Genomic DNA, 26,477 nt, shown 5'->3' with positions numbered 1-26,477 from the left:
TTGCAGGGCTATTCAGTTATTTTCTTCATATTGGTTGAGTTGTTGCAGTTGGTGTTTTGTGAGGAACTGGTTCATTTCAGTTAAGATGTCACGTGTGTGTATGGTTGTTCAAATATTCCTTATAAACTTTTTGATTTCTACAGGGTCTGTAGGGATACCTTTGCTTCATTGATAAACTGATAATCTGTGGTTTCTCTCCTTTTGTCAGTTAGAGATCAAAAGTGGGTTGCTTTGTGGCTGGACGATGGTGATGTCCATGTTCTCTGCATTCTTTATGTGGTCTTTGATGGCTCCATAGGGAAGGGAGTGCTCATTACCACCCAGCAGAGAAGAAAGTCCCTCTTCTGCCCTTTTCCTTCTCTGACATCACCCCAATAGGGAAGCCAGGGCGTTCCTTACACTCTGGTGAGGATGGAATCTAAACATCCTATTCAGACTTTGCTGCAGTTGGGGCCACCGTTTCTTCTGTGGTGTTTGGCTGGAAAGGAACAGTTATTGTCAAAAACTTCTGTGCTTTGCGAGGTTGACTCTTCCCTCTTCTCTTGTCTAGATAAAGCAGGCTGTTGTTGGGGCTTTTGTTGCCTGTGCCCATTGGCATTTCTGGGTTGCTGACTTCTTCAGCTCCAAGCATGAGATATGAGAGGCAAAAACAAGACCCAGAGAACTGAAGGTTCTGGAGGTCTCTGATAAGTATTTCTTCTGCTCTCTACCTTTCAGTGTTATAGCTGTTTTACATATAATATCTAGGCTCTTTAGGTGTACAGAGTGGAATAGAGAAAAATGCATCTATTCCATCTTCCCAGAAACAGCAATCTGTTCTTTTTTTTTTTTCTTTTCATTTTTCCCTTTATTTGTTCTTGTTGTTAAAGTGATGGGGGTCTTACTATGTTTCACTGGCTGGAGTGCAGTGATTATTCACAGGCGTGATCACACTACTGATCAGCATGGGAGTTTTGACCTGTTGTATCTTTCACTTTCATTTTTTTTACCTTTTTCTTTTTTCTTTTCTTTTTTTCTTTTTTGCACAGACATTTAAAAAGATGAATTCAAGTATACCTGTCTCCTATCTTAATGGCCATTATTTTTGTCACTGATTATATCACTTCTTACCCTTAGTAAGATAAATGATTACAGCAAAGAATTACTTTCTGTTGAAGATGGCCAAATAGGCTCTCAGCAAGACCAATGCGGAAGTCAGGTGATTTCTGCATTTCCAACTGAGGTACTAAGTTCATCTCATTAGTACTGGTTAGACAGTAGGTGCAGGCAACAGAGGGCAAGCAAAAGCAGGGTGGGGTGTTGCCTCACCCAGGAAGTGCAAAGGGCTAGAGAACTCCCTCCTCTAGCCAAGGGAAGTCATGAGGGACTGTGCTGTTTAGGGACTGTGCTATCTGGCCCAGGTAATATGCCTTTTCCATGGTTCTTGCAACCCACAGACCAGGAGATTTCCTCATGTATCTAGACCACCAGGACCCTCGGTTTCAAACACAAAACTGGGCAACTGTTTGAGTAGACACTGAGCTAGCTGCAGTTTTTTTTTTATACCCCCAGTGGCACTTGGACCCCAGTGAGACAGAATGTTTTACTCCCCTGGAAAGAGGACTGAAGTCAGGGAGCCAAGTGGTCTTGCCCAGTGGGTTCCACTCCCACAGAGCCCAGCAAACTAAGAACCCCTGGCTTGAAATTCTCGCTACCAGCACAGCAGTCTGAAGTAGACCTGGGATGCACAAGCTTGGTGGAGGGAGGGGTGTCCACCATTACTGAGGCTTGAGTAGGTGGTTTTTCCTTACAATGTTAACTCCGACTGTGCAGAATTCACCATAGTATGGCAAAGTGTCTGGGGCTATACTGCCTCTCTATATTCCTCCTCACTGGGCAGGCCATCTCTGAAAGAAAGGCAGTAGCCCCAGTCAGGGGCTTATAGATGAAACTCCCAACTCCTTGGGACAGAGCACTCGGAGGAAGGGGCGGCAGTGGGCACAGCTTCAACAGACTTAAACTTTCCTGCCTGCTGAATCTGAAGATAACAGTGGATCTCCCAGCACAGTGCTTGAGCTCCGCTAAGGTACTGACTGCCTCTTCAAGTGGGTCTCTGACTCTCATGCCTCCTGACTGGAAGACACCTCCCAGCAGGGGTCAACAGACATCTCATAGAGGAGAGATTCAGCTGACATCAGGTGAGTGCCCTTCTTGGAAGCTTCCAGAGGAAGGAGCAGGAAGCAATCTGTGCTGTTCTGCAGCCTCTGCTGGTAATACCCAGACAAATAGGTTCTGGAGTGGACATCCAGCAAACTCCAGCAGACCTGCCTGTTAGAAAGTAAACTAATAAACAGAAAGCAATAATGTCAACATCAACAAAAAAAGGACACCCACAGAAAAAAACCCATCCAAAGGCCATCAATGTCAAAGATCAAAAGTAGGTAAATCCATGAAGATGAGAAAAAACCAGTGCAAAAAAGCTGAAAATTCCAAAATGCCTTTTCTCCTCCAAATGATGACAACTCCACTCTAGCAATTGCACAAAACTGAATGGAGGATGAGTTTGAAAAATTGACAGAAATAGGCTTCAGAAGGTGGGTAATAAAAAACTCTTCTGAGCTAAAGGAGCATGTTCTAACCCAATGTGAGGAAGCTAAGAGCCTTGATAAAAGGTTACAGGAACTGCTAACTAGAATAATCAGTTTAGAGAAGAACATAAATACCTGATGGAGCTGAAAAACATCATACAAGAATTTCGTGAGGCATACACAAGTATCAATAGCTGAATCAATCAAGCAGAAGAAGGGATATCAGAGATTGAAGATCAACTTAATGGAATAAAGCATGAAGAAAAAATTAGAGAAAAAAAGAATGAAAAGTAATGAACAAAGCCTCCAAGAAATATGGGATTATGTGAAAAGACCAAACCTACCATTGATTAGTGCACCTGAAAGTGACGGGGAGAATGGAATCAAGTTGGAAAACACTCTTCAGAATATTATCCAGGAGAACATTCCCAACCTAGCAAGACAGGTAAACATTCAAATTCAGGAAATACAGAGAACACTACTAAGATACTCCTCAAGAAGAGCAACCCCAAGACACACAATCATCAGATTCACCTGGGTTGGAATGAAGGAAAAAATATTAAGGGCAGCGAGAGAGAAAGGTCACGTAACCTACAAAGGGAAGCCCATCAGACTAACAGGAGATCTCTCTGCAAAAACTCTGCAAGCCAGAAGAGAGTGGGGGCCAATATTTAACATTCTTAAAGAAAACAATTTTCAACCCAGAATTTCATATCCAGCGAAGCTAAGCTTCACAACTGAAGGAGAAACAAAATCCTCTACAGACAAGCAAATGCTAAGGGATTTTGTCACCACCAGGCCTGCCTTACAAGAGCTCCTGAAGGAAGTACTAAATATGGAAAGGAAAAACCTGTAACAGCCACCGCAAAAACATACCAAAATATAAAGACCAATGACACTATGAAGAAACTGCATCAACTAATGTGCAAAATAAATAGCTAGCATCATGATGACAGGATCAAATTCACAATAACAATGTTAACCTTAAATATAAATGGGCTAGATGCCCCAATTAAAAGACACAGACTGACAAATTGGATAAAGAGTCAAAACTCACTGGTGTGCTGTATTCAGGAGACCCATCTCATGTGCAAAGACACACATAGGCTCAAAATGAAGGGATGGAAGAATATTTACTAAGTAAATGGAAAGAAAAAGAAAGAAAATAGGCATTGCAATCCTTGTCTCTGATAAAACAGACTTTAACAAAGATCAAAAAAGACAAAGAAGGGCTTTACATAATGGTAAAGGGATCAATGCAACAAGAAGTGCTAACTATCCTAAATATATGTACATCCAATATAGGAGCACCAAGATTCATAAAGCAAGTTCTTACAGACCTATAAAGAGATTTAGACTACAACACAATAATAATGGGAGACTTTAACATGCCACTGTCAATATTAGGCAGGTCAACGAGACACAAAATTAACAAGAATAGGCACAACTTGAACTCAGCTCTGGACCAAGTGGACCTAATATATATCTATAGAACTCTCCAGCCCAAATCAACAGAATGTACATTCTTCTTAGCACCACATAGTATTTATTCTAAAATCAATCACGTAATCAGAATTAAAACACTCCTCAGCAAATGCAAAAGAACAGAAATCATAAAAACAGTCTCCCAGACCACAGTGCAATCAAATTGGAACTCAGGGTTAAGAAACTCACTCAAAACTGCAGAACTACATGGAAACTGAACAACTTACTCCTGAATGACTACTGAGTAAGTAATGAAATTAAGACAGAAATAAATAAGTTCTTTGAAACCAATGACAATAAAGATACAACGTACCAGAATCTCTGGGACACAGCTAAAGGAGTGTTAGAGGGAAATTTACAGCATTAAATGCCCACATTAGAAAGTGGGGAAGATCTAAAATTGACACCCCAACATCACAATGGAAAGAACTAGAGAAGCAAGGGCAAACAAATTCAAAAGCTAGCAGAACATAAGAAATAACTAAGATTAGAGAAGAACTGAAGAAGACAGAGACACAAAAAAACCTTCAAAAAATCAGTGAATCCAGGTACTTGTCTTTTGAAAATATTAATACAATAGATAGACCACTAGCAAGACTAATAAAGAAGAAAAGAGAGAAGAATCAAATAGACACAATAAAAAATGATAAAGGGAATATCACCGCTGGTCCCACAGAAACACAAACTACCATCAGAGAATACTATAAACACTTCTATGCAAATAAACTAGAAAAATCTAGAAGAAATGGATAAATTCCTGTACACATACACCCTCCAAAGAGTAGACCAGGAAGAAATTGAATACCTAAATAGACCAATGACAAGTTCTGAAATTGAGGCAGTATTTAATAGCCTACCAAACAACAAAAGCCCAGGAACCATCAAATCCACACCTGAACTCTACCAGACGTACAAAGAGGTACTATTCCTTCTGAAACTATTCCAAACAATAGAAAAAGAAGGACTTCTCCCTAACTCATTTTATGAGGCAAGCATCATCCTGATACCAAAACCTGGCAGAGACACAACAAAAAAGGAAAATTTCAGGTCAATATCCCAGATGAATATTGATACAAAAATCCTCAATAAAATACTGGAAAACCCAATCCAGCAGCACATCAAAAAGCTTATCTACCACAATCAAATCAGCTTCATCCCTTCGATGCAAGTCTGGTTTGACATATGCAAATCAATAAACATAATCCATCACATAAACAGAACCAATGACAACAACCACATAATTATCTCGATAAAAGCAGAAAAGGCCTTCAATAAAATTCAACACTCCTTCATGCTAAAAACACTCAATAGACTAGGAATTGATGGAACATATTTCAAAATAGTAAGAGCTATTTATGAGAAACCCATAGCCAATATCATACTGAATGGGCAAAAGGTGGAAGCATTCCCTTTGAAAACTGGCACAAGATGAGGATGCCCTCTCTCACCACTCCTATTCAACATAGTATTGAGAGTTCTGGTCAGGGAAGTCAGGCAAGAGAAAGAAATAAAAGTACTCAAATAGGAAGAGAGGAAGTCAAATTGTCTCTGTTTGGAGATGACATTATTATATATTTAGAAAACCCCATTGTTTCAGCCCCAAAAGTCTTTAAGCTGATAAGCAACTTCAACAAAGTTTCAGGATACAAAAATCAATGTGCAAAAATCATAAACATTCCTGTACAGGTATTGATTGACTTACCACCTATGCAACTTGCGACCATTCGACTTTATGACCACAATCGCTAGCCACGACTGCTCCGCATCTGGCAGTGCAAACGTTGCCCAGCTGGGCGTACGACAGTGCAGGCCAGCTTCCGGCAGCACTACCATCTCTGCGTGCACCATTTCAACTGTACATATAGCCTACTCAACTTACGACCAAATTGTGTTACGACCGGTCCGCAGTCCCGACTGTGGTCGTAAGTTGAGCACTAGATGTACACTAATAATAGACAAACAGAGAGCCAAATCATGAGTGAACTCCCATTCACAATTGCTACAAAGAAAATAAAATACCTAGGAATACAACCTACAAGGGATGTGAAGGACCTCTTCAAGGAGAACTACAAACCACTGCTCAAGGAAATAAGAGAGGACACAAACAAATTGAAAAACATTCCATGCTTATGGATAGGAAGAATCAATATCATAAAAATGGCTATACTGCCCAAAGTAATTTATAGATTCAATGCTATTCCAATCAAGCTACTATTGACTTTCTTCACAGAACTAGAAAAAACTACTTTACATTTCATATGGAACCAAAAAAGAGCCTGTATAGCCAAGACAATCCTAAGCAAAAAGAACAAAGCTGAAGGCATTATGCTACCTGACTTCAAACTATACTACAAGGCTATAGTAACCAAAACAGCATAGCACTGGTACTCAAACAGATATAGAGACCAATGAAAGAGAACAGAGGCCTCAGATATAACACCACACATCTACAGCCATCTGATCTTTGACAAACCTGACAAAAACAAACAATGGGGAAAGGATTCACTATTTAATAAATAGTGCTGGGAAAACTGGCATGACCCCTTTCTTACATCTTATACAAAAATTAACTCAAGATGGATTAAAAAGATTGACATATAAAACTTAAAAGCATAATAACCCTAGAAGAAAACCTAGGCAATACCATTCAAGACATAGACATGGGCAAAGACTTCATGACTAAAACACCAAAAGCAATGGCAACAAAAACCAAAATTGACAAATGGGATCTAATTAAACTAAAGAACTTCTGCACAGGAGAAGAAATTATCATCAGAGTGAACAAGCAACTTACAGAATGGGAGAACATTTTTGTAATCTATCCATCTGACAAAGGTCTAATATCTAGAATCTATAAGGAATATAAACAAATTTACAAGAAAAAAACCAAATAACCCCATCAAAAAGTGGGTGTAGGATATGAACAGATACTTCTTAAAAGAAGACATTTATGAAGCCAAGAAACATATGAAAAAAAGTTCATCGTCACTGATCATTAAATAAATGAAAATCAAAACCGCAATGGCGATCCTTAAAATGAGAGTAAACAACAGATGCTCAGGATATGGAGAAATAGGAATGCTTTTACACTGTTGGTGAGAGTGTAAATTAGTTCAACCATTGTGGAAGACACTGTGGTAATTCCTCAAGGATCTAGAACCAGAAATACCATTTGACCCAGCAATCCCATTATTGGGTATATCCAAAGGATTACAAATCATTCTAATATAAAGACACATGCACACATATGTTTATTGCAACACTATTCACAATAACAAAGACTTGGAACCAACCCAGATGCCTATCAATGATGGACTGGGTAAAGAAAATGTGGCACATATACAGCATGGAATATTATATAGCCATAAAAAAGAATGAGTTCATGTCCTTTACAGGGACATGGAAGAAGCTGGAAAATATCATTTTCAGGAAACTAACACAGGAACACAAAACCAAACCCTGCATGTTTTCATTTGTAAGTGTGAGTTGAACAATGAGAACACATGGTCACAGGGAGGGGAACATTACACACTGGGCCTGTTGGTGGGTTGAGGGCAAGGGGAGGGAGAGCATTAGGACAAATACTTAATGCATGTGGAGCTTAAAACCCAGATGATGGATTCATGGGCGCAGCAAACCACTATGGCACATGTATGCCTACGTAACAAACTTGTACCTTCTGCACATGTATCCCAGAAGTTAAAGTACAATTAAAAAAAAATTTTTTTAAAGAATTACTTTCTGTTTTAGATTATTTTTGCTTAATTTTAAACTCTTTGACCTTCATGGAATTTTCCACAGTTGTAGAAGTAAAAAGAAACCTGTAGGTATATGTTTGCTATTTCTATCTGCCTGTTCCTGTAACACTGGTTGAATTATGCTTTCTTTCCTTATTGTTGTACAGCTTCTTACTTTATATGACATTCATTTACCTCTCTACATCATTGTCTGGCTTTACTATTTCATCCCTGAGATCCATTATGGGGTTAATAAGAACATACCGTGATGTGTTTAGCTGTGGTGTGGGTGAGTGTGGCATCATACTCTGTGAGAAGGGATAGCTCTTCTCTAGCTCCCTAGAAATTGTCTGCCATTTCTTCTAGCTAAATCATGCTATCAATTTTTGTTAAGCTCCATGGTATTTTTTAAGGATTTCTGATTGGCATTTACCATATTTGGTTTCTCTCCTAAAATTTTCTGTCTTCTTAGTGCTTTCCATCTTAGTAAATAACCCCACTCTACACATTCATTGCTGGACCCCAAACTATGGATTCATCCCTGATCATCGGGATGAAGGATGTTTTACATCCTTCATCCAGGCCAGCAGCACATTCTGTTGTAGCAACTGTTACAATACACCCCTCGTCCCCACTCCTGTCATATTCACTACCACCTTAATGGATGGAAGCCACTCTCAGCCCTCTCCTGGATTGCTGAAAAAGACTCCTCCCTGGCCTACCTGCTTCTGTTTTTCAACAGCAGCAGTGTTTTTCAATGGTGGGGACCTGGTCATGACATTCCTCTGCTCAAAAGCCTCCTTGCTCTCAGGAGATATCCAATGTCTGTCCCAGGGCCACAGGCTCTGCAGGCTCTAGCATTTTTCTGTCCCTCTGTCCTCATTTCTTACCTTGTTCTCCTTCATTCTCCAAGTACCAGCCAGAGTGGCCTCTTTGTTCAAGGTGCTCCCACCTCAGGGCTTGTGCCCTTGTTCTTTTCTTCCCTGCTCTGGAAAGTTCTTCCACTATGTTTCACACCTTCACTTCATTCAAGGCTTTGTTCAGGTGCCACTCACCAATGAAGCTTCCCTGACCACATTGATGAGAACTCTCTCATCAGTCAAAAGGATTATCTCACTGGTCTCTGCTTTTGTCTGCAGCACTCATCACTGCATGCTACTATGCCTTTATTGGCTGACTGACTTATTTTCTATTTCCCACACTAGCCTGCAGCTCTCCAGTGCAGACTTTGTTTAACACATTGCTGTACCCCAGCACCTGAGATCTCAATAAATACATAATGAATGACAAAAACGATTGAATGAGGTTGATAATTCTTATGGTTTCCTCTTTTTCTTGATCACATATAATGCCTCAGTATTCTTGATGTATAACGCTTTTCTTAAATTTTCTAGTAATATTATGTGTGCCATCTGCAAAAGATATGGGTTTTGTTGTTGTTGTTCTTATATGTAGGAGTTCTTTTTCCTTGCCAAATACTCATATTCTGTCATTCGCCTCTCCTTGTCCTGGCTGGCTTTTTCCAGACTCTCTTTATGGGATCAAGCATGGGTCCCTTTGAAATTTCGGCTGTTCCGAAATGTTTTAGTCACATGTTTAAAGAAAACATACTTATTTTCACTACTGGTTAATCATATCTGTTTGGTTTAACTCATTGGGCAGCCTTGATCTGCTTTTTTCCAAAGCCAATCTCTGGTTCTTTTGTTTCTGGGGAGGGACTTCTCCCTGTCACTCCATGGGCAGAAGACAGGGTGGTTCTGAGGTTTCTTCACCAGGCTCCCACATGCTCAAAGAAGAGAGGCAGCTCTTCAGAGATATGGCTCCTTCCTGTTGGCTCAGCTCTCCCTTCCCCTGCAGCCCAAGCACCTTGTGACCAGGCCAGTAATGTAGCTCTTTCTCATGGCACCCAGCCTTTCCTCAAACCTGTGCTTGGCTTCCTTCCCCTTGGAATATGAAAATCCACATCCAGCAATCTTAATGCCACCTTCTCCATGAAGTCTTCTTGAGTCTCTGCTTCTGAATGAACCCCCACACCCCCACGTTTCATCTCCTTCTTAATAGCATTTATCCCTTTCCATCTTGTGTTATAATGATTTGTGCCCTGGTCTTATCTTCTGTGCCAGATATAAGCTCCCTGAAGACAGGGTCCACTCATGATTCAACCCCACATCCTTTAGAGCCTTGTACATGGAAGGTACTCAGTAAATACCTGATTGACAGTTGAACTTAGTGTTTGCTGCCTTTCAAGTTTGGATGAATGGACTGAGCTCATTATAAGTTTTCTTTTCCTTTGTAAGTGCCTAAGTCGTGTGGAAAAATTAGATACCATCTAAGTTCTGCTTTGGAATAATCCCAACAATTTTTTAATGTTTCATTTTTATTTTTTCAATTTATTATTGGAAGTCCTTTATAAACCTAGTAATTGGATCATTTTTTAAAACTTCTGTGTTCCATGGCAAAACTATTTTTTGTGGAGTAATTAAATGTATCTTTCAGTCCTAGCTTATGACTGAATGTTATGACAAATCCACATTCACATACAATAAGTAGTTTGTGTAGGTCGGTTAATTGTTTCATTTATTGAATTCTATTCTATTTCTTTGGTGTATTATTTATTTATTTGTCTGCTCACTTGGTAAGTACAGGTACTTGTCCTGAACTTCAGCCTTTTTGGTACCAGGGACTGGTTTTGTGGAAGACACTTTTTCCATGGACAAGGGAGTGGGGGAAGGTTTCAGGATGATTTAAGTGCAATACATTTATTGTACACTTTATTTCTATTATTATCACATTGTAATCTATAATGAAATAATGATACAACTCACCATAATATAGAATCATTGGGAGCCCTGAGCTTGTTTTCCTGCAACTAGACCGTCCCATCTGAGGGTGATGGGAAACAGTGACAGATCATCAGGCATTAGATTCTCATAAGGAGTGTGCAACCTAGATCGCTCACATGTGCAGTTCACAATCAGGTTCATGTTCCCCTGAAAATCGAATGTTGCCACTAATATGACAGGAGGCAGAGTGCAGGTGGTAACATGAGTGATAGGGAGCAGCTGTAAATACAGATGAAGCTTCACTCATTCACCTGCCACTCACCTCCTGCTTTGTGGCTTGGTTTCTATCTGTCCACAGACTGGTATCCATCCATGGTCTGGGGGTTGGGGACCCCTGCTGTATGTAACACAGGTTTGGAAAATTTGTTGAGCCACTAAATGTCAATTCTTTTTTCTTTAAGCCCGCCTAAGATACACAGCACGTATCAGGTTTGTGTTTGTTTACTCAGAGCTAGTGCCTTCTCTTCTGAGGGCTTTCTCTCTGCCCCACTCTGCTAACTTCCAAAGGGAAGTGATTGTGTTACTTGTTAATTAGGATTGTGGTTCTTTGGGCCAGGTGCGGTGGCTCCTGCCTGTAATCTCAGCACTTTGGGAGGCTGAGGTAGGTGGATCACCTGAGGTCAGGAGTTCAAGACCAGCCTGACCAACATGGGGAAACCCCATCTTTACTAAAAGTACAAAAATTAGCTGGGTGTGGTGGTGCACAGCTGTAGTCCCAGCTATTCAGAAGGCTGAAACAGGAGAATCGTTTGAACCTGGGAAGCAGAAGTTGCAGTGAGCCAAGATCATCATGCCACTACACTCCAGCCTGTGTGACAGGGCAAGACTTCATCCAAAAAAACAGTTGTTTTTTTTCGTCTTTTTCATTTTTTGAAACTGATTTTTGTGCATTGTTGGTGGTGCTGGTGGGGTTGTCTCTGATTTGGATTTTTACATTGTTGCTCTTTGTTGACCTGGCTATCTGAAAGCTTTCTGTGTTGTTTCTCTCTTTGCTCTCTTCCCAAAATTTGGCAAATAGATTATTTTAGGTATAATGAGAAAATAGTGAATGAATTGGACTGCACTTAGTTATGCACAGATGTTTAGTACTTAAGCTCACTTAATTTCATCATTTGTATGCAGAGAGAAATTAAAATAGATTCACCCTAAGAGAGGAATGTCTTCACTATGTACTTTGTATAAGAGACGTCTAATCCTATTTTCCTTACCAACAAGTGAGTTTCTACTGCAATTAAAATAAAGTAGTAAATCTTATATATGTCCATTCTCACAGGGTTTTACCTGCTAGTAATAAAAATTGAATGACACAAGGTACAATGCTTGAAACACTATAAACAGAAGTTAGCAGGAAATATAGGAGCACTGGGTAAATTACAGCCTTGGGGCCAAATGCAGCCTGCAGCCTGGCTTTTTATGACTCCTGGGCTGAGAATAGCTTTTACATTTTTAAATAATTAACTAAATCAAAAGAAGAATATTTTGTGACATAAAAATAAAGTTATATGAAATTCTAGTTGCTATGTCGATGAATAAAGTTACATTGGAACATAGCCAGACTCATTCATTTCAATGTTATATTTTTTTGTTTCTTTTGCGACAGAGTCTTGCCCTGTCACACAGACTGGAGTGCAGTGGTGCAATCACGGCTCACTGCAACCCCTGTCACCCAGATTCAAGTGATTCTCCTGCCTCACTTTCCCGAGTAACTGAGTCTATAGGCATGTGCCACCATGCCAAGCTTTTTTTGTTTGTTTGTTTTATTTTTAGTAGAAATGGAGTTTCACCATGTTGGCCAGGCTGGTCTCGAACTCCTGACCTCAAGTAATCTATCTGCCTTAGCCTCCTAAAGTGCTGGGATTACAGTTGTGAATGACTATGTCTGGCCCATTTCAGTATTATCTACGGCTACTTTTGTACTTCACCACGTGTAATTGTAACCAGCAAGCTGAAAATATTACTATCTGGCCCTTTACGTAAAAATGTTGGCAACCACTGGACTACACAGTAGGCTGTACTTGCAGTAGCCTGCGGACAGCTTTGTAAAAGTCATCCAAAAATTCCTTTGCTTTTTTTTTTTCCCAATAACTGATACATTTGTCAATGACTGATACATTTTTTTTTCCCAATAACTGATATATTTCTTGATAATATCAGGTAGGATGATGATTCCAGGAAAGCAAATTTTCTCTATTCAAGTTCATTTCTTTAAGAAATACTTGGAAGGGGGGAGCCATAAATGCATGCACCTTTGTAATTTTTGATTTATTTGTTTTACTCTGTGAACAATAAAATTTAAGAAGCCTTCTTTTGTCTGTTGTCACTAATTACTTAGCTGATGAGTTTTACTTTGATAATTCATATAACACAGACACCTACTCAGAAAATCTTTTATGTCATCAGAGAGCATGTAACACAACAGTTTCTCTGTTTATGTTTACCAAAAATCACTGAACTAAGATCTCATGTGACGGCCCTTCATTTACTCTCTTCTTGCCCATGAAACAATCTGGCAAACTTAGTAATTGCTGTCTTTTTTTATAAAAGGTCATTCAGATCAATTCTGAGTGACCCAAGTACTCATTTAAGAAAGGAGTGCTGATTTTAAAATATGAAACCATCTGATTTTTTTCAACAAGTGTCCCTGGGTTTGTTGCTATTGTTTTCTGATTTTGTTACCACTAGATTTTCCTCCATCTCACTTCCTTCATGTCTCCTTTGACCCACTGTTCTGGGGGGCGGAGGGGTCTTCATTCTGACTGCACTTGCATTTATTTTGCCGTGTTTTATTGGCTGCTTCTTGGTTGTTTCTGCTTCCCCAGGTTTCTGGTCAGGATCAGTCTCATTGCCTGAGCATCGCAGGCACGTTGGCCTCTGAGATGCATTTCAGCAGTGTCTGTTCCTTCCTTTCTCTCTTTTCCCTGGCTTTCCATTCTCCAACCTTAGGAATGAGAATATCCTTTTGATCCATCAAGAAGAGCAGCACCCCATGTGAAAGTATGGGTCTCCGAGGCTGCTGGGTCTGTGAAAGAAAAAGGTGAAAGAGGAAATGGGAGCCTCTAAAACCAGGCCTCATCCATTTTCCTGTTTGTCTCCATGGATCCTATGGCTTCTGAGCATTTCTTTAAAACTATTTTCCCTTGCCTTCTTACGTAGAGAAGAGGAAGGCAACTAAAATTTGGAGGGATTTGTGATGTTACAGGCACAGTGGTTAAGTACTATGCCTGCTAACCAACCAGCAATGCTGTGAGAAGCCTCTGTGGTAAGGGCCTTCATCCCACTAATGAGGAAGGAGCCCTCATGGTCTAATCCCCCCTTAAATGCTCCATCTCTTAAGGCTATCACACTGGCAACACCCAAGTTTTAGAGGGGCCCCGCCAAAGCATAGCAGTCTCATATTGTGCTTTAGTTCTAAAATGTACTGAATGCGTGCAGGGTGACTGCTGTTGTCCTGCAAATAAGTGTTATCCAAACCGAAGCTCTGTGCAGCCATCTTCGTGTGTTAAGTCACTTTCCACATTGCCTTCATGTGCATGTGCTGGCCCAACCCACATCTCCCACCTCTTTCCCTACCGGCCTCCTCCTAACACGTTCTCTTTTAAAGCCACAATGGGCTCTATCATGAATTAAAAGGTGGATACTTCCCACCATTTTTCCATTTACTAGAAGCACTTCATGCCTCTGTTGAATGCCTGTCTTTTAAGCCCTGTCCAGATATTGCCCTACTCTGGGTCTTCCTCAGCAGACTTCCTCTTCCTCTGTTCCCACAGCACATGACTGGGGCTTGACCACATGTTGCCTTGTATTAGAGTAGGTCGTAAATACATTTTGGGAGCTTGATTGGGAACTCTTTGAGATTAGCGATCATGGCACGTTTATACCTCTCATAGAGTAGTTCTTGAAGAATTGATAGGGTTGTCTCTGAAGGAGTAAACGTCTCAAAAATAAACCTATTTAGTGTTCTAAATGCAAGAATCAGACACTGAAAATAAATAAATAGGATCAGGAGGCTGAGGCAGGAGAATTGCCTGAACCCAGGACACGGAGGTTGCGGTGAGCCGAGATTGCGCCATTGCACTCTAGCCTGGGTAACAAGAGTGAAACTCCGTCTCAAAAAATAATAATAATAAATAAATAAACAAATAAATAGGAAACATTTCTGAATGCCACAGATGACAGTAGTAATCTAAAAATGGCCTGTGACCTGACCACCTTGGTAGTAAAACCCTGGATCTCTTTCAGCTTCAATTACCACTTAAATTTTTACAAAGCATGAAAATAACTTCCTTGACTACTCATGAGGGTTTTTGCAAGGATGAAATGAGATGTTACATCTGAAAATGTTTTGGAAATCACTGAATTATTTCACATACAAAATTGCACTGGGTGCTGTGGCTCATACCTGTAATCCCAGTACTTTGGGAAGCCAAGGTGGGAGGATCACCTCAGGTCAGGAGCTCAAGATCAGCCTGGCCAACATGGCAAAACCCCGTCTCTACTAAAAATACAAAAATTAGACAGGCGTGGTTGTGCATGCCTGTAATCCTATCTACTCAGGAGGCTGAAGCAGAGAGAATTGCTTGAACCTAGGAGGCAAAGGTTGCAGTGAGCCAATATCACACCACTGCACTCCAGCCTGGGTGACAGAGCAAGACTCCATCTCAATAATAATAATAATAATAATAATAATGGTAATAAATTACATTATTCCATTTCCATAGTTCCAATGTTTAAGAAAAACTTGATAGGGGTTAAAAAAATAAAAACTGTACAATGTAGATAATGTTACAATTTTAATGTAACATTAATTTTTTTCCTACATGGGCTTCCTGAATAATCTTAAGGAAAACCTCTGGTTTGCCTTATAATCTAGGAAGCCAGTCTAAAGACAGTGACACTGACTTAGGAGATGGTGAAATAGGACCCACTGGTTCTGACAAAGGGAACCAATTTATCATCTCCAAAATTCCTCCATAATCCAAGTTCTGTGTCTTTATTTTTTCCTTACCAGGCTTCCATCTGTATCACAAGTTGCCCACAATAGTGCCTGAGAGCTGCCTTCTTATAATGGTTGGACTTCTACTAGGCGGGATTATTTTTGGCGTTGATGAGAAGTCTCCCCCTGCGATGAAGACTGATGTGTTTTTCTTGTACCTCCTCCCACCCATCGTGCTGGATGCCGGCTATTTCATGCCCACTCGCCCATTCTTTGAGAACATTGGCACCATTTTCTGGTATGCAGTGGTAGGGACACTTTGGAATTCCATTGGCATTGGGGTGTCTTTGTTTGGTATCTGCCAGATTGAAGCATTCGGCCTCAGTGACATCACTTTGCTCCAGAACCTGCTCTTCGGCAGCTTGATCTCAGCTGTGGATCCTGTGGCTGTGCTTGCCGTCTTTGAGAACATTCACGTCAATGAGCAGCTCTACATCCTGGTCTTTGGCGAGTCCCTGCTGAATGATGCAGTAACAGTGGTGAGTTGCACATTCATGCTGCATGACTCCAACAGGTGGGGGCTGCCCGGCCACCTGCAGTGGCTCTCTGCACCTCAACTGACAGGGGCGAGACCCTGTACACAGGGTCGTTTCATGAACAGTTGCCCAGAGCCCTTCATTTGGTTTAATGCTCTGATGTCACTGTCTTAAAATTCTTCATACGGACCAGGTGCGGTGGCTCATGCCTGTAATCCCAGCACTTTGTGAGGTCAAGGTGGGTGGATCACGAGGTCAAGAGATCAAGACCATCCTGGTCAACATGGCAAAACCCCGTCTCTACTAAAAATACAAAAAATTAGCCGGGCATTGTGGCGCACACCTGTAATCCCAGGTACTTGGGAGGCTGAGGCAGAAGAATTGCTTGAACCCAGGAGGCAGAGGTTGCGGTGAGCTGAGAGCGTACCATTGCCCTCCAGCCTGGGCAACAAAGCAAGACTCCATATCAAAAAAAAGAAAAAAGAAAATTGAGGTGCAAAAAATTTAATTAAAAATTAAAGGACTGAATTTTTAATTCCCTCTCCACTTGCTCTTATCATTAAAATGTCATTCCTGATTCATTTAAAAGTCTACATAATAGGCCGGGTGCAGTGGCTCACACCACCAAGGCAGCTGATCACTTAAAGGTCAGGAGTTCAAGACAAGCCTGGCCAACATGGTGAAACCCTGTCTCTACTAAAAATAAATTTTAAAAAATTTAGCTGGGCATGGTGGTAGATACCTGTTATCCCAGCTACTAGGGAGGCTGAAGTGGGAGGATTGCTTGGGCCAGGGAGGCAGAGGTTGCAGTGAGCCAAGATCATGCCACTGCATTCCATCCTGTGCAACAGAGTGAGACTCCATCTCAAAATAATAATAATAATAAAAGTCTACATAGAAACCAGTTTATTCTCTGTTAGCCTGTATTCTACTGCATAAACAAATCCTCAGAATGAATAAAATATCATCTCTAAGGGCATTCATTAACTTCATGTGAACATTATTATACAGAAGATAATTTATCGATCACAATTTGTAGTATAGATGCTAAGATAGATTTTTTAAGACAGCTAAGTTACCTCAGTTAAGTAACAAAATCCACTTCATATATTTCATTACTGATTAACTGAGTAGTCATTAACTTACCAATATTAAATTTTAACTGGGAAACTGCCATAATAGTAGAGACATTTTACAACTCATTCTAACTTCCAGAGGCAAAAGGCATGAAGCTTTCCATTCTGACTTATGCTTGATATGTAAATTTTACCCTATTGAGGGAGACTGCGGACATTTAAATGTGGAATTCCTGGAGTGAGTCTGTTTAATGTAAAGGGAACTTTACAAGTAAATAAGCGGGCCTGTTGCAGTCCTTCTAGGACAGCTCAGTAAAGTTAATTTCAGAATGACACACCAGGCTTCCATACTGCTTTCCCACCTCTGATCAGATTTTGATTCAGACACCTCAGTAGTCCATTCTTTGAGTTTGTCCTGAGTCAAATCTCAGGAAAGGATCTGGCTAAGTTACTGTTTAGAGTGTGCAAGGGTAGCAGGCTCTCTAGATGCAAACCTTGTGCTTCCTCGCAGGAGGCACGGAGACAGAACTGTGGTTTCATGGAAAGAAAGGGAGAGTTGACCCAGGGAGGGCAGGGAGCCAAAGTAAGAGCTTGTCCTTCCACTCGGAAGGAGGGCACAGACAGAGCAAGGTCCTGGCTGGTGCTTTGAGGTGGAAGCCCTTGCCAAGGAATGGCCAGAGCCTGTCTGTCAGAACCACTGTCATGGTTTCATATCTAAGAGCCTCCCTTGGTAACTTCTTTGCCCTGGCTGAGAGTCTATGGGCCCTCAAAGCCAGATCCACAAGATATCAGGGCATGCCCACAGGTTTGCTGAAGAATAAACTACTGGGTGTTTTTCTCACTGAATTGGCTGAGTACTGTATTAAATTGAGCATGTGTTAGGAATAATTAGAACAATGGTGTCAAAAATTCTAACTTTATCTCCTAGTCAGGTACCTTCAAATAATAGAGGTGGGGATGTTTTGTGGACGATTCTTTGAATCATTCATCCAGTCTTATCCCTAGTAGAGGTTCAAGGAACTCACAGACTTTGGAAAGTTATTAAAAATATGGACCATGATGCATACAGCAAAAACTATGAGTCACTAGGAGTTGCAGATAGAAGAACAGGGGTTAGTTTAAGGAACCCACAGACTTTGGAAAGATATTAAAAATATGGACCATGATGCATACGACAAAAATATGAGTCACTAGGACTTGCAGATAGAAGAATAGGGTTAATCAGAGAAAATTCATTAACACAGCATATAATCTTGAGGATAGGTAACATCGTAGGTTAGTGCAATTAACTCCTTTTCCAAATTATGATAAATTCAACATTGAGCTAGAAAAGCTGAAGCAAAGAAAACTTAGCATATAAATGTCTCAAAGCAAGAGAAATCTATCTTATAAATTGCAGATGAAACACTTCATGCTGTTGTACAGGACTGTAGTAGATTAGAAGTAACTAGAAACATGACAAACAATTGAAAAAAATAAAGGTGTGATTTTTAGATAGGAGTTTTGTGTTTTCCCTTAGAATAAATGTTTTATGAAAACTTTCCAAATTTTTCCTTATTAGACAAAGAGTTTTCAGGTTCCCAGTTATCAGAGAACTCCTACCATTTCCACGTAGGTCATAAGCAAATGTTAATGCAGCCACTGATTATTCTAATGAATTTTCCAAGAAGACTTAAAGAGTTTCCTCTATCTGCTCATAACCAGGCTTGGCTAAGGAGAGCTGGCTCTGTAGATAGAGGCCGGTAATGTACCCCAGAGACCCAGTCACTATGTGCTGTGGAGTGGAAAGTAACTTTAGGAAGATGAAGTGTCAGCAGTGGCCACTGGGATCCTAATTTTGATTTTGCAAATAGCAGAATAGATTTAAAATTTCGTATGCAACATGATTATCCTTTATGTTTTATACAAGAAGAAATTACTGGAATATTATTTTTTTCTGGAACAGAGCCATTCTGATACACAACTGTATTTGCATAATTCGCACCCTTGCTTTACATGATTTCACAGAATTAGTGTGCTTTTAAAATCAAAGTTCAAAGTTCATAAATCCTAATTTTAACATATATATTTGCAAGTAAAACCATCATAAGCAGTATATCTTTCATTATTTGAAAGATTTCAGAGCTGTCAAATTAGCCCATGACAGAATTTAATATATAGATATCACTGACATTTTAATCTAAGAATACAAGTGTCAAGGGGAGATCAACTTTGCACCCACTCACTAGAGACATTTATAGCCCACATACGTAATATATACATATAACACATACACCTATATAAATCTAAACTCCAAAACACTTTTCTGGATAGACTTCCTTGTAATACAATTAAAGGATTTAACTGGAATGAACTAAGTATGTGGTTACGGCCAGTTGTAACTAGAAGAATTTTATCTCATGCTGATCACGAACTAGGTATCGAATTCAGCGTAAAAACAGGTGGGAGGCTGTGGAAAGCTTTCTGGTTGTTAAGGTAACACTTCTACCTGAGATATTTGCTCTGACACTGCCGTGGCATCTCAGGCAGCAGAAGGATCAAAATGGAGCTTTGGCCCAGTGTGCTGAGAAGACAGTGCCTCTGACCCATCTTAACTCTTTGCAGAACATGAAGGGGAATTTAAGACAGGCTGTACCTTTGATAGATGTGATGCATTGAGTTGCCAGGCAAATAGCTGTGTAAGGATTAGGAAGGTATGACCCAGCTGCAGATGCCCATTATCCCGTAGAAGGAGCACCTGGGCTTCCCTCAGAGCACTCTTCAGTGCATTGGATGGACTGGGGTGTGGAGATGAGAGGGAGGAGAAGGAGGAAACTCAGCTCTGTGCTAAAAGAATTCCTAATTTTGTTGGAGACATGAGGCACTCACTCAAGACACAGCACCAATAGCACAAGATGGTGAGTGTTCTGGGAGATCATCTGTGGTGCGAGAGGTCAGAAGGCAGGGTCTTTGCACAGGCTGGAGAGGTCCAGGAGGGCTTCTGGGGGCAACAGCAACTTCAGCTCTGCCTTGGAAGATAGGTAAAGGTTCCCTAGATTTAGGGGCCGGGTTGCCGGCAAGAGAAAGGACAAGGAAAGAAAACCTGGAGCAGGAGTTGAATAAAAACGGTGTGTTTTATGGAACAGTGAAATCCTTTGCAGACTGAAGTGTGTTAGAAAGCAGTTAAAACACACATGCATACACACACACAGGTACCAGGTGTTTTGAGACTATTAGGCCTTCCTGAAGTGAGACCTAAGATTTTAATCTTGCCAGTGAAAATGGAACGGCAGCCTTTGAAGGAAGTAGGTCTTGTAGTAGCTGCAGTGGGATTAGAGCATAGAAGAGATGAGCCTCCCAGGTGCAGGCTGGAGACAGAACTATGGTGCTCGAGTTGCCCTGGAGAGAGGCTGTCCCTGCGGAAGCGGAGGGCTGGGAGACCCGCCTCTCCTCTAGGACGCTGGTGGCCGTCCCTTTTGCCTTTGGCTCTTTGAAGGCAAGGGATATATATAGCACATCTCTGATCCTGTCTCAGGAAGTAGCAGTGGCGTGTTGATGCGGATGAAAACCGATGCTGAAAGCAGGGTTCAAAGTGGAAGTGGATGCTACTTGGAGTCATTTTCTTCTCTGTCTGGCAAATAATGATGGCTTTAAAATATTTAAGTTTTCAGGAGAGTGAGTCTCTTTTGTCCTTCTCTGAAGTCATTTCTTGATGGTAGGATAGCAAATGATCTCGAGTGTTACACCAACAATTAGGGAGAAGGAAAAGTTCACTGTTTTCTAGGGACTATTCCACTATTTCTCAAAGCCAGCAGACATTTATTGTCATCTACTAGGCAACATGGAAGATGTAAATTGTAATAAGGCGTTGATTGATCACAAGGAGCTTATAATCAAGTAGAAAAAAGGAAAGAATAACATATAAAACCCATATCATGGTAGGCTATGACCATAAAGTGAGGTAGAAAGATGACCGTAGGTATTAAATAATTGACCAGAGAAAGAGTGAGATGGCATTTGCCAGGCCACACACTGTTTGGCAGGAAGTATGACTTCACTCTCCGATGAATTCACTCTCCGGTGGTTGAAGCTTGAACAACTTAATCAGAAGGTCAGGAGACCTAGATGCTAATATTGCCTCTGGCATTTTGTGTCATTTCGCCTTGAACAAATGGGATCAGTTTTGAGTTTCTCAGAACCCACATGAGGGTGTAGGCTTTCTCCCTAAAGTCCTTATCAGTCGGTTTTCCTACAGATTCCAGGTGCTCCCAGAGTTGTAAATATCACAGTGAAAAAGAAACAGCCCACCTGCTTGGCTGGTATTTGACTCGCTGGTTTTGCAAAAAGAAAGTGGTGGGGCTGCAGCCATGACTTCCCATTTCAGTTGGCTGTGTGGCCCTGGACACAAGTTGAAAGCATATTGCTCAGCAGACATGAAGTGCCTGGCATTCTTGAAGGCTTCATTAAACCAAGACTATGTAAAGAACTAAACAACAGGCTGGATGTGGTGCCTCATGCCTGTAATCCCAGCACTTTGGGAGGCCGAGGTGGGTGTATCACTTGAGGTCGGGAGTTCGAGACCAGCCTGGTCAACATAGTGAAACCCCATCTCTACTAAAAATACAAAAATTAGCTGGGCATGGTGGTACCTGACTGTAATTCCAGCTGCTTGGGGGGCTGAGGCAGGAGAATGGCTTGAACTTGGGAACCAGAGGTTGCAGTGAGCAGAGATCGAGATCACAACACTGCACTCCAGCCTGGGCAACAGAGCAAGAAAAAAAATAAAAAAAAAAAAAAAAAAACAACGCTAAACTAAACAAGAGAGCAGTCTCATGACTACAGCATGAAGCTTTGCTGATATATATTTCCATTCCTTTGTAATAAAATGTAAGGGAAATCTATTTTTAATTGTTCTTAAAGAGTAAGAAAACCTAGTGTTTCATATACAAAATATATATGAAGTTTCAGCAGATGCACACACACACACACACACACACACACACACACACACACACACAGATGAGTCTGCTGCCTCTTTGCTTGAAGAAAATTCCTTTGGGTCTGTCTCAGTTACACCAGACATTTATGTGTGGGCGGGGAGAAGAGGTGGAGTGCGGAGGGAGGAACTGGTGTCCTGGAAGGATGACTGCCTCATCCTGGGTACCATGAAGGGTGGGTCCCTTCTGTCATGTGGCTCCACAATAGGACCTTGTAAGGTAAATGTGTTCACAACAGCACTGATAAGCTTTCTCGGTGTCACATTACTCCCCCCAAGTAGTGGTAACACAAGTTGGGTGTGATGGATGGCAAACAAATATTTTTTTAAAATCTTTCAGATGATATCTGGAAAAAATAATGTTTTTGGAGTAAGTTATGCAACAACTTTGAAATTGCCTCTCCCTTAATTTTAGAAATAAATTCCCTGACAACTCACTTTTATTGGAAGTTTTTGATTTGTTTGTTTAAAGCTACAATTTTAAAATATGAGACAAATGAATACACAATGATTGCCCCTTTCTTACCTGGGTACACAGAAGAAATGTCCTGATTAGAAGGCCAGGTAGATCTGTCTGTGCCCAGGGTGATAATGGGGAAATTGGAAAGGGTCTTGACAAGGTGTTTTCTTTTCTCTGCAGGTCCTGTACAACTTGTTCAAATCTTTTTGCCAGATGAAAACCATTGAGACCATTGACGTGTTTGCGGGAATTGCTAACTTCTTTGTTGTGGGAATCGGTGGGATGCTAATCGGCATCTTCCTGGGCTTTATAGCGGCATTTACTACCCGATTCACACATAACATCCGAGTGATAGAGCCACTCTTTGTTTTCCTCTACAGTTATTTGTCCTACATAACAGCTGAAATGTTTCACCTCTCAGGCATCGTGGCGTAAGTATTTCTTTGTTAAAAGTGCTCAATGATGACATTTCATTGAATGAATGCATTCTCAGCTAAGATATTAAAGTTGAATAAGTTATATGAAACACTAGGTTTTCTTATTCTTTTAAGAACAATTAAAAATAGATTTTCCTTACATTTCGTTACAAAGCAATGGAAATATATATCGGCAAAACTTACGCTACCATGATCTGTTGCTCAGATAGAAAGCTGCGTAAACATACTTCTGAGTCTCCTGAAATATGACAATAAACTGTTGGGGTGGATCGTGGTCAGGCACCAAGAATTGTATGAGTTTGGTGCTCATTCAGAGTTGTCTCTGTGGGTGGCTATAAGCTTATGTCCAAGCTGGAAAATACTCTTCAGGATATTATTCAGGAAAACTTTCCCAACCTAGCAAGGCAGGACAATATTCAACTCCAGGTAATACAGAGAACACCACAAAGATATTCCTCAAGAAGACCAACCTCAAGGCACATAATCATCAGATTCACCAGGGTTGAAATGAAGGAGAAAATACTAAGGGTGGCCAGAGAGAAAGGTCAGGTTATCCACAAAGGGAAGCCTATCAGACTCAAAGCAGATCTCTCAGCAGAAACCCTACAAGCCAGAAGAGAGTGGGGGCCAATATTCAACATCCTTAAAGAAAAGAACTTTCAACCCAGAATTTCATATCCTGCCAAACTAAGTTTCATAAGCGAAGGAAAAATAAAATCTTTTGTGAACAAGCAAGTACTCAAGAGATTTCATCACCACCAGGCCTCCTTTACAAGAGCTTCTGAAAGAACCACTACACATAGAAAGGAACAGCCAGTATCAGCCTTTCCAAAAATATACCAAAAAGTAAAGAGCATCAACATAATGAAGAATTTACATCAACTAATGGGCAAAACAGCCAGCTAACATCAAATGGCAGTATTAAACTCACATATATTATTATTAATTCTAAATTTAAAGCAACTAAATCCCCCAATCAAAAGACACAGCCAAAACCCATCAGTATGCTGCATCCAGAACCATCTCACATGCAAGATACACAAAGACTCAAAACAAAGGGATGGAGAAAGATTTACCAACCAAATGGAGAGCAAAAATAAATAAATAAAAAGCAGGAGTTGCAATTCTCACCTCTGATAAAATAGACTTTAAAGCAACAAAGATCAAAAGAGGCAAAGAAGGACATTACATAACGGTAAAAGGATCAACGCAACAAGAATAGCTAACGATCCTAAATATATACGCACCCAATACAGGAACACCAGATACATAAGACTTATAAAGAAACTTAGACTCCCACACAATAATAGTGGGACACTTCAACATCAATATTAGACAGATCAACGAGACAGAAAATTAATGAGGATATCCAGGACTTGAACTCAGATCCGGAACAAGTAAACTTAATAAACATTTATAGAACTCTCCACTTTAAACACACAAAATATACACTTTTATTAGTACCATGTCACACGTACTTACAGGTTTAAATGAAATATTGGTTGGCTGCTTGTTTGTTATTTTCTTCCCTCATTTTTTCCTGTCTCCATTATTAAGCACAATTATTGGTATAAAAGAGATTTTCAATACCCATTTTTAGATTGCATTCTAGCCTGGGCAATAAAGCAACACTTCCGTTCTCTCTCCCTCTTCCTCTTCCTTTCTTCCTCTCCTTCATTCTTTTTTTATTTTATTTTTCTTTCTTTCTCTCTCTCTTTCTTTTTTTTTTTTAAAAAAAAAAAAAAGCTTATTTCAACAAAGTCACATCCCAAGCTGCTCTTGGAGTTCTGGAATGGCTTATGTATGTTCATTGGCATAATCTTAGTCACAGAAATATTTTGGATGGTAGATTTAATTTGGGATAACAGCTTAGTCATTCAAAGCAAAATCAGTGAATGTGAGTTGTGACCATACAATTTCAGCTGAGCCTTTTAAATAAACATGTGGGATTATAAAGCAAGAAATTTATAAAGCCAGGGATTATTTATTTACTAAAGGTTTGGTTAGTGTCTCATGCACTAACTGGTTCTGAAGGAAGTTTTTGAGAAGTTATACAAATGCACTGATGAATGATGGAGTTTGAATCCTGTTTTAGCTTTTGGAAGATCACTTTGAAGGAGGCTGCTCATTGGATGTGGATGTTTTTGTAGCTTCCCAAAACAAGCTTCTATTATATTATGGTAAGACCCTGTATATGGTCAGTGAGAAATACTTATTAATGGAATGTTTTACATTTTTTTTTACTTTGACAAATATGTATTACAGCTCCATATGCACTAGGCTAAATGCTAGGACCTGCCATATATATTTAGAATTTTGCAGCTATAAGCATAAGCCTAGATCTTCCTGAAATTTTCTCTTCCAATCTGATTAAGATGATGCTTTGATTAGGGGCTAGTTTGACTTTTGCCATATGTCAGCACTCCTACATCAGAAGCAGATTAGGTTTATGGTAGAGGAAGTCGAAGACACCCTGCACAAAGAAAGTGGAACCTGTGGTCATGAAAGCCCTGAGCCACAGGTTGAATGGTTTTCCGTTTCACAGAGAATCTAAATAAAGCAATGCATTAATCCATTTTGACCCAGTAGCGAAATGTTCCATGTCTTCCTGGTTGCTATTCATATCATTTGTATGACTTCCAGTTTCCTGACTCTTCTGTGGCCAGTGTCATTGAAAATGTATCATCAGCTAGTTACAAGGTCTCTGAAAAGAGTGTGGGGGCAGGACTTAGTATCTAGTTTCCAGCAGTGTTGCTCTAGCAAGAGTCAGGGTATGAGAACCTTGAATTGCATTGCAAGTCTGAGTGTATGTGACTGTTCTAGAACCCACAAAGGAGCTATGTAAATGTGCCAGTTTGCCAGACATTCACAGGCAGGGTTTGGGGTCCTTAAAGATCCAGCGTATTGGTGGGAGAGTTGAAGAACTGGATGGGGTGGGCATCTTGGTGGAGCTCCAATGTTGGTGATGGAAGGGTTGGAAGGCCTATGCTATATCAAGTCACTGGCCTCTTGTGAAGATGAAATCACAGGTTTACTTATGCCAGTAATTCAGAAGTAAGAGACAAATAGGGCCACATATTCCTGATAAATAGCACAGGTAATTCTCTGTTGTGGTTCGTGGGTCAATGAAAATCGTTACGTTGTTTCCAACTTCAAAGTGAAGATTTATTTGACAGTTTAGTGTAGAGGAAATATCTTTATTACATTTAAACTAATATTGTCATTAGTCAGGTGAGGCAGCTGATGCCTATAATCCCAGCCCTCTGGGAGACCAAGGTGGGTGGATCACCTGAAGTCAGAAGTTTGAGACCAGCCTGGCCAGCATGGTGAAAACCCATCTCTACCCCCCAAAAAAAAAAAAAAAAAATATATATATATATATATATATATATATATATATATAAATTAGCTGGGCACAGTGGTGCGTG

The 26,477-nt window shown here is 40.4% G+C and overlaps 1 protein-coding gene across 2 annotated transcripts in view; it reads left to right on the top strand.

Moving 5' to 3' along the window:
- The window catches only part of SLC9A2 (solute carrier family 9 member A2), a 96,205-nt gene that overhangs the window by 21,666 nt on the left and 48,062 nt on the right, over positions 1 to 26,477 (top strand). For both annotated transcript variants that reach the window (XM_037745463.1, XM_017547846.2), the window contains 2 exons: positions 15,641 to 16,104; positions 22,793 to 23,043. In XM_037745463.1, the coding sequence (XP_037601391.1) occupies positions 15,641 to 16,104; positions 22,793 to 23,043 (715 nt within the window). The remainder of the gene's footprint in view (positions 1 to 15,640; positions 16,105 to 22,792; positions 23,044 to 26,477) is intronic.

This window comes from Cebus imitator, unplaced genomic scaffold (genome assembly GCF_001604975.1).
Source record: "Cebus imitator isolate Cc_AM_T3 unplaced genomic scaffold, Cebus_imitator-1.0 Scaffold202, whole genome shotgun sequence".
NCBI classification, from domain to species: domain Eukaryota; kingdom Metazoa; phylum Chordata; class Mammalia; order Primates; family Cebidae; genus Cebus; species Cebus imitator.
The sequence above is the reverse complement of the archived record's forward strand: the minus strand, read 5'-3'. Positions and strand labels throughout refer to the sequence as shown.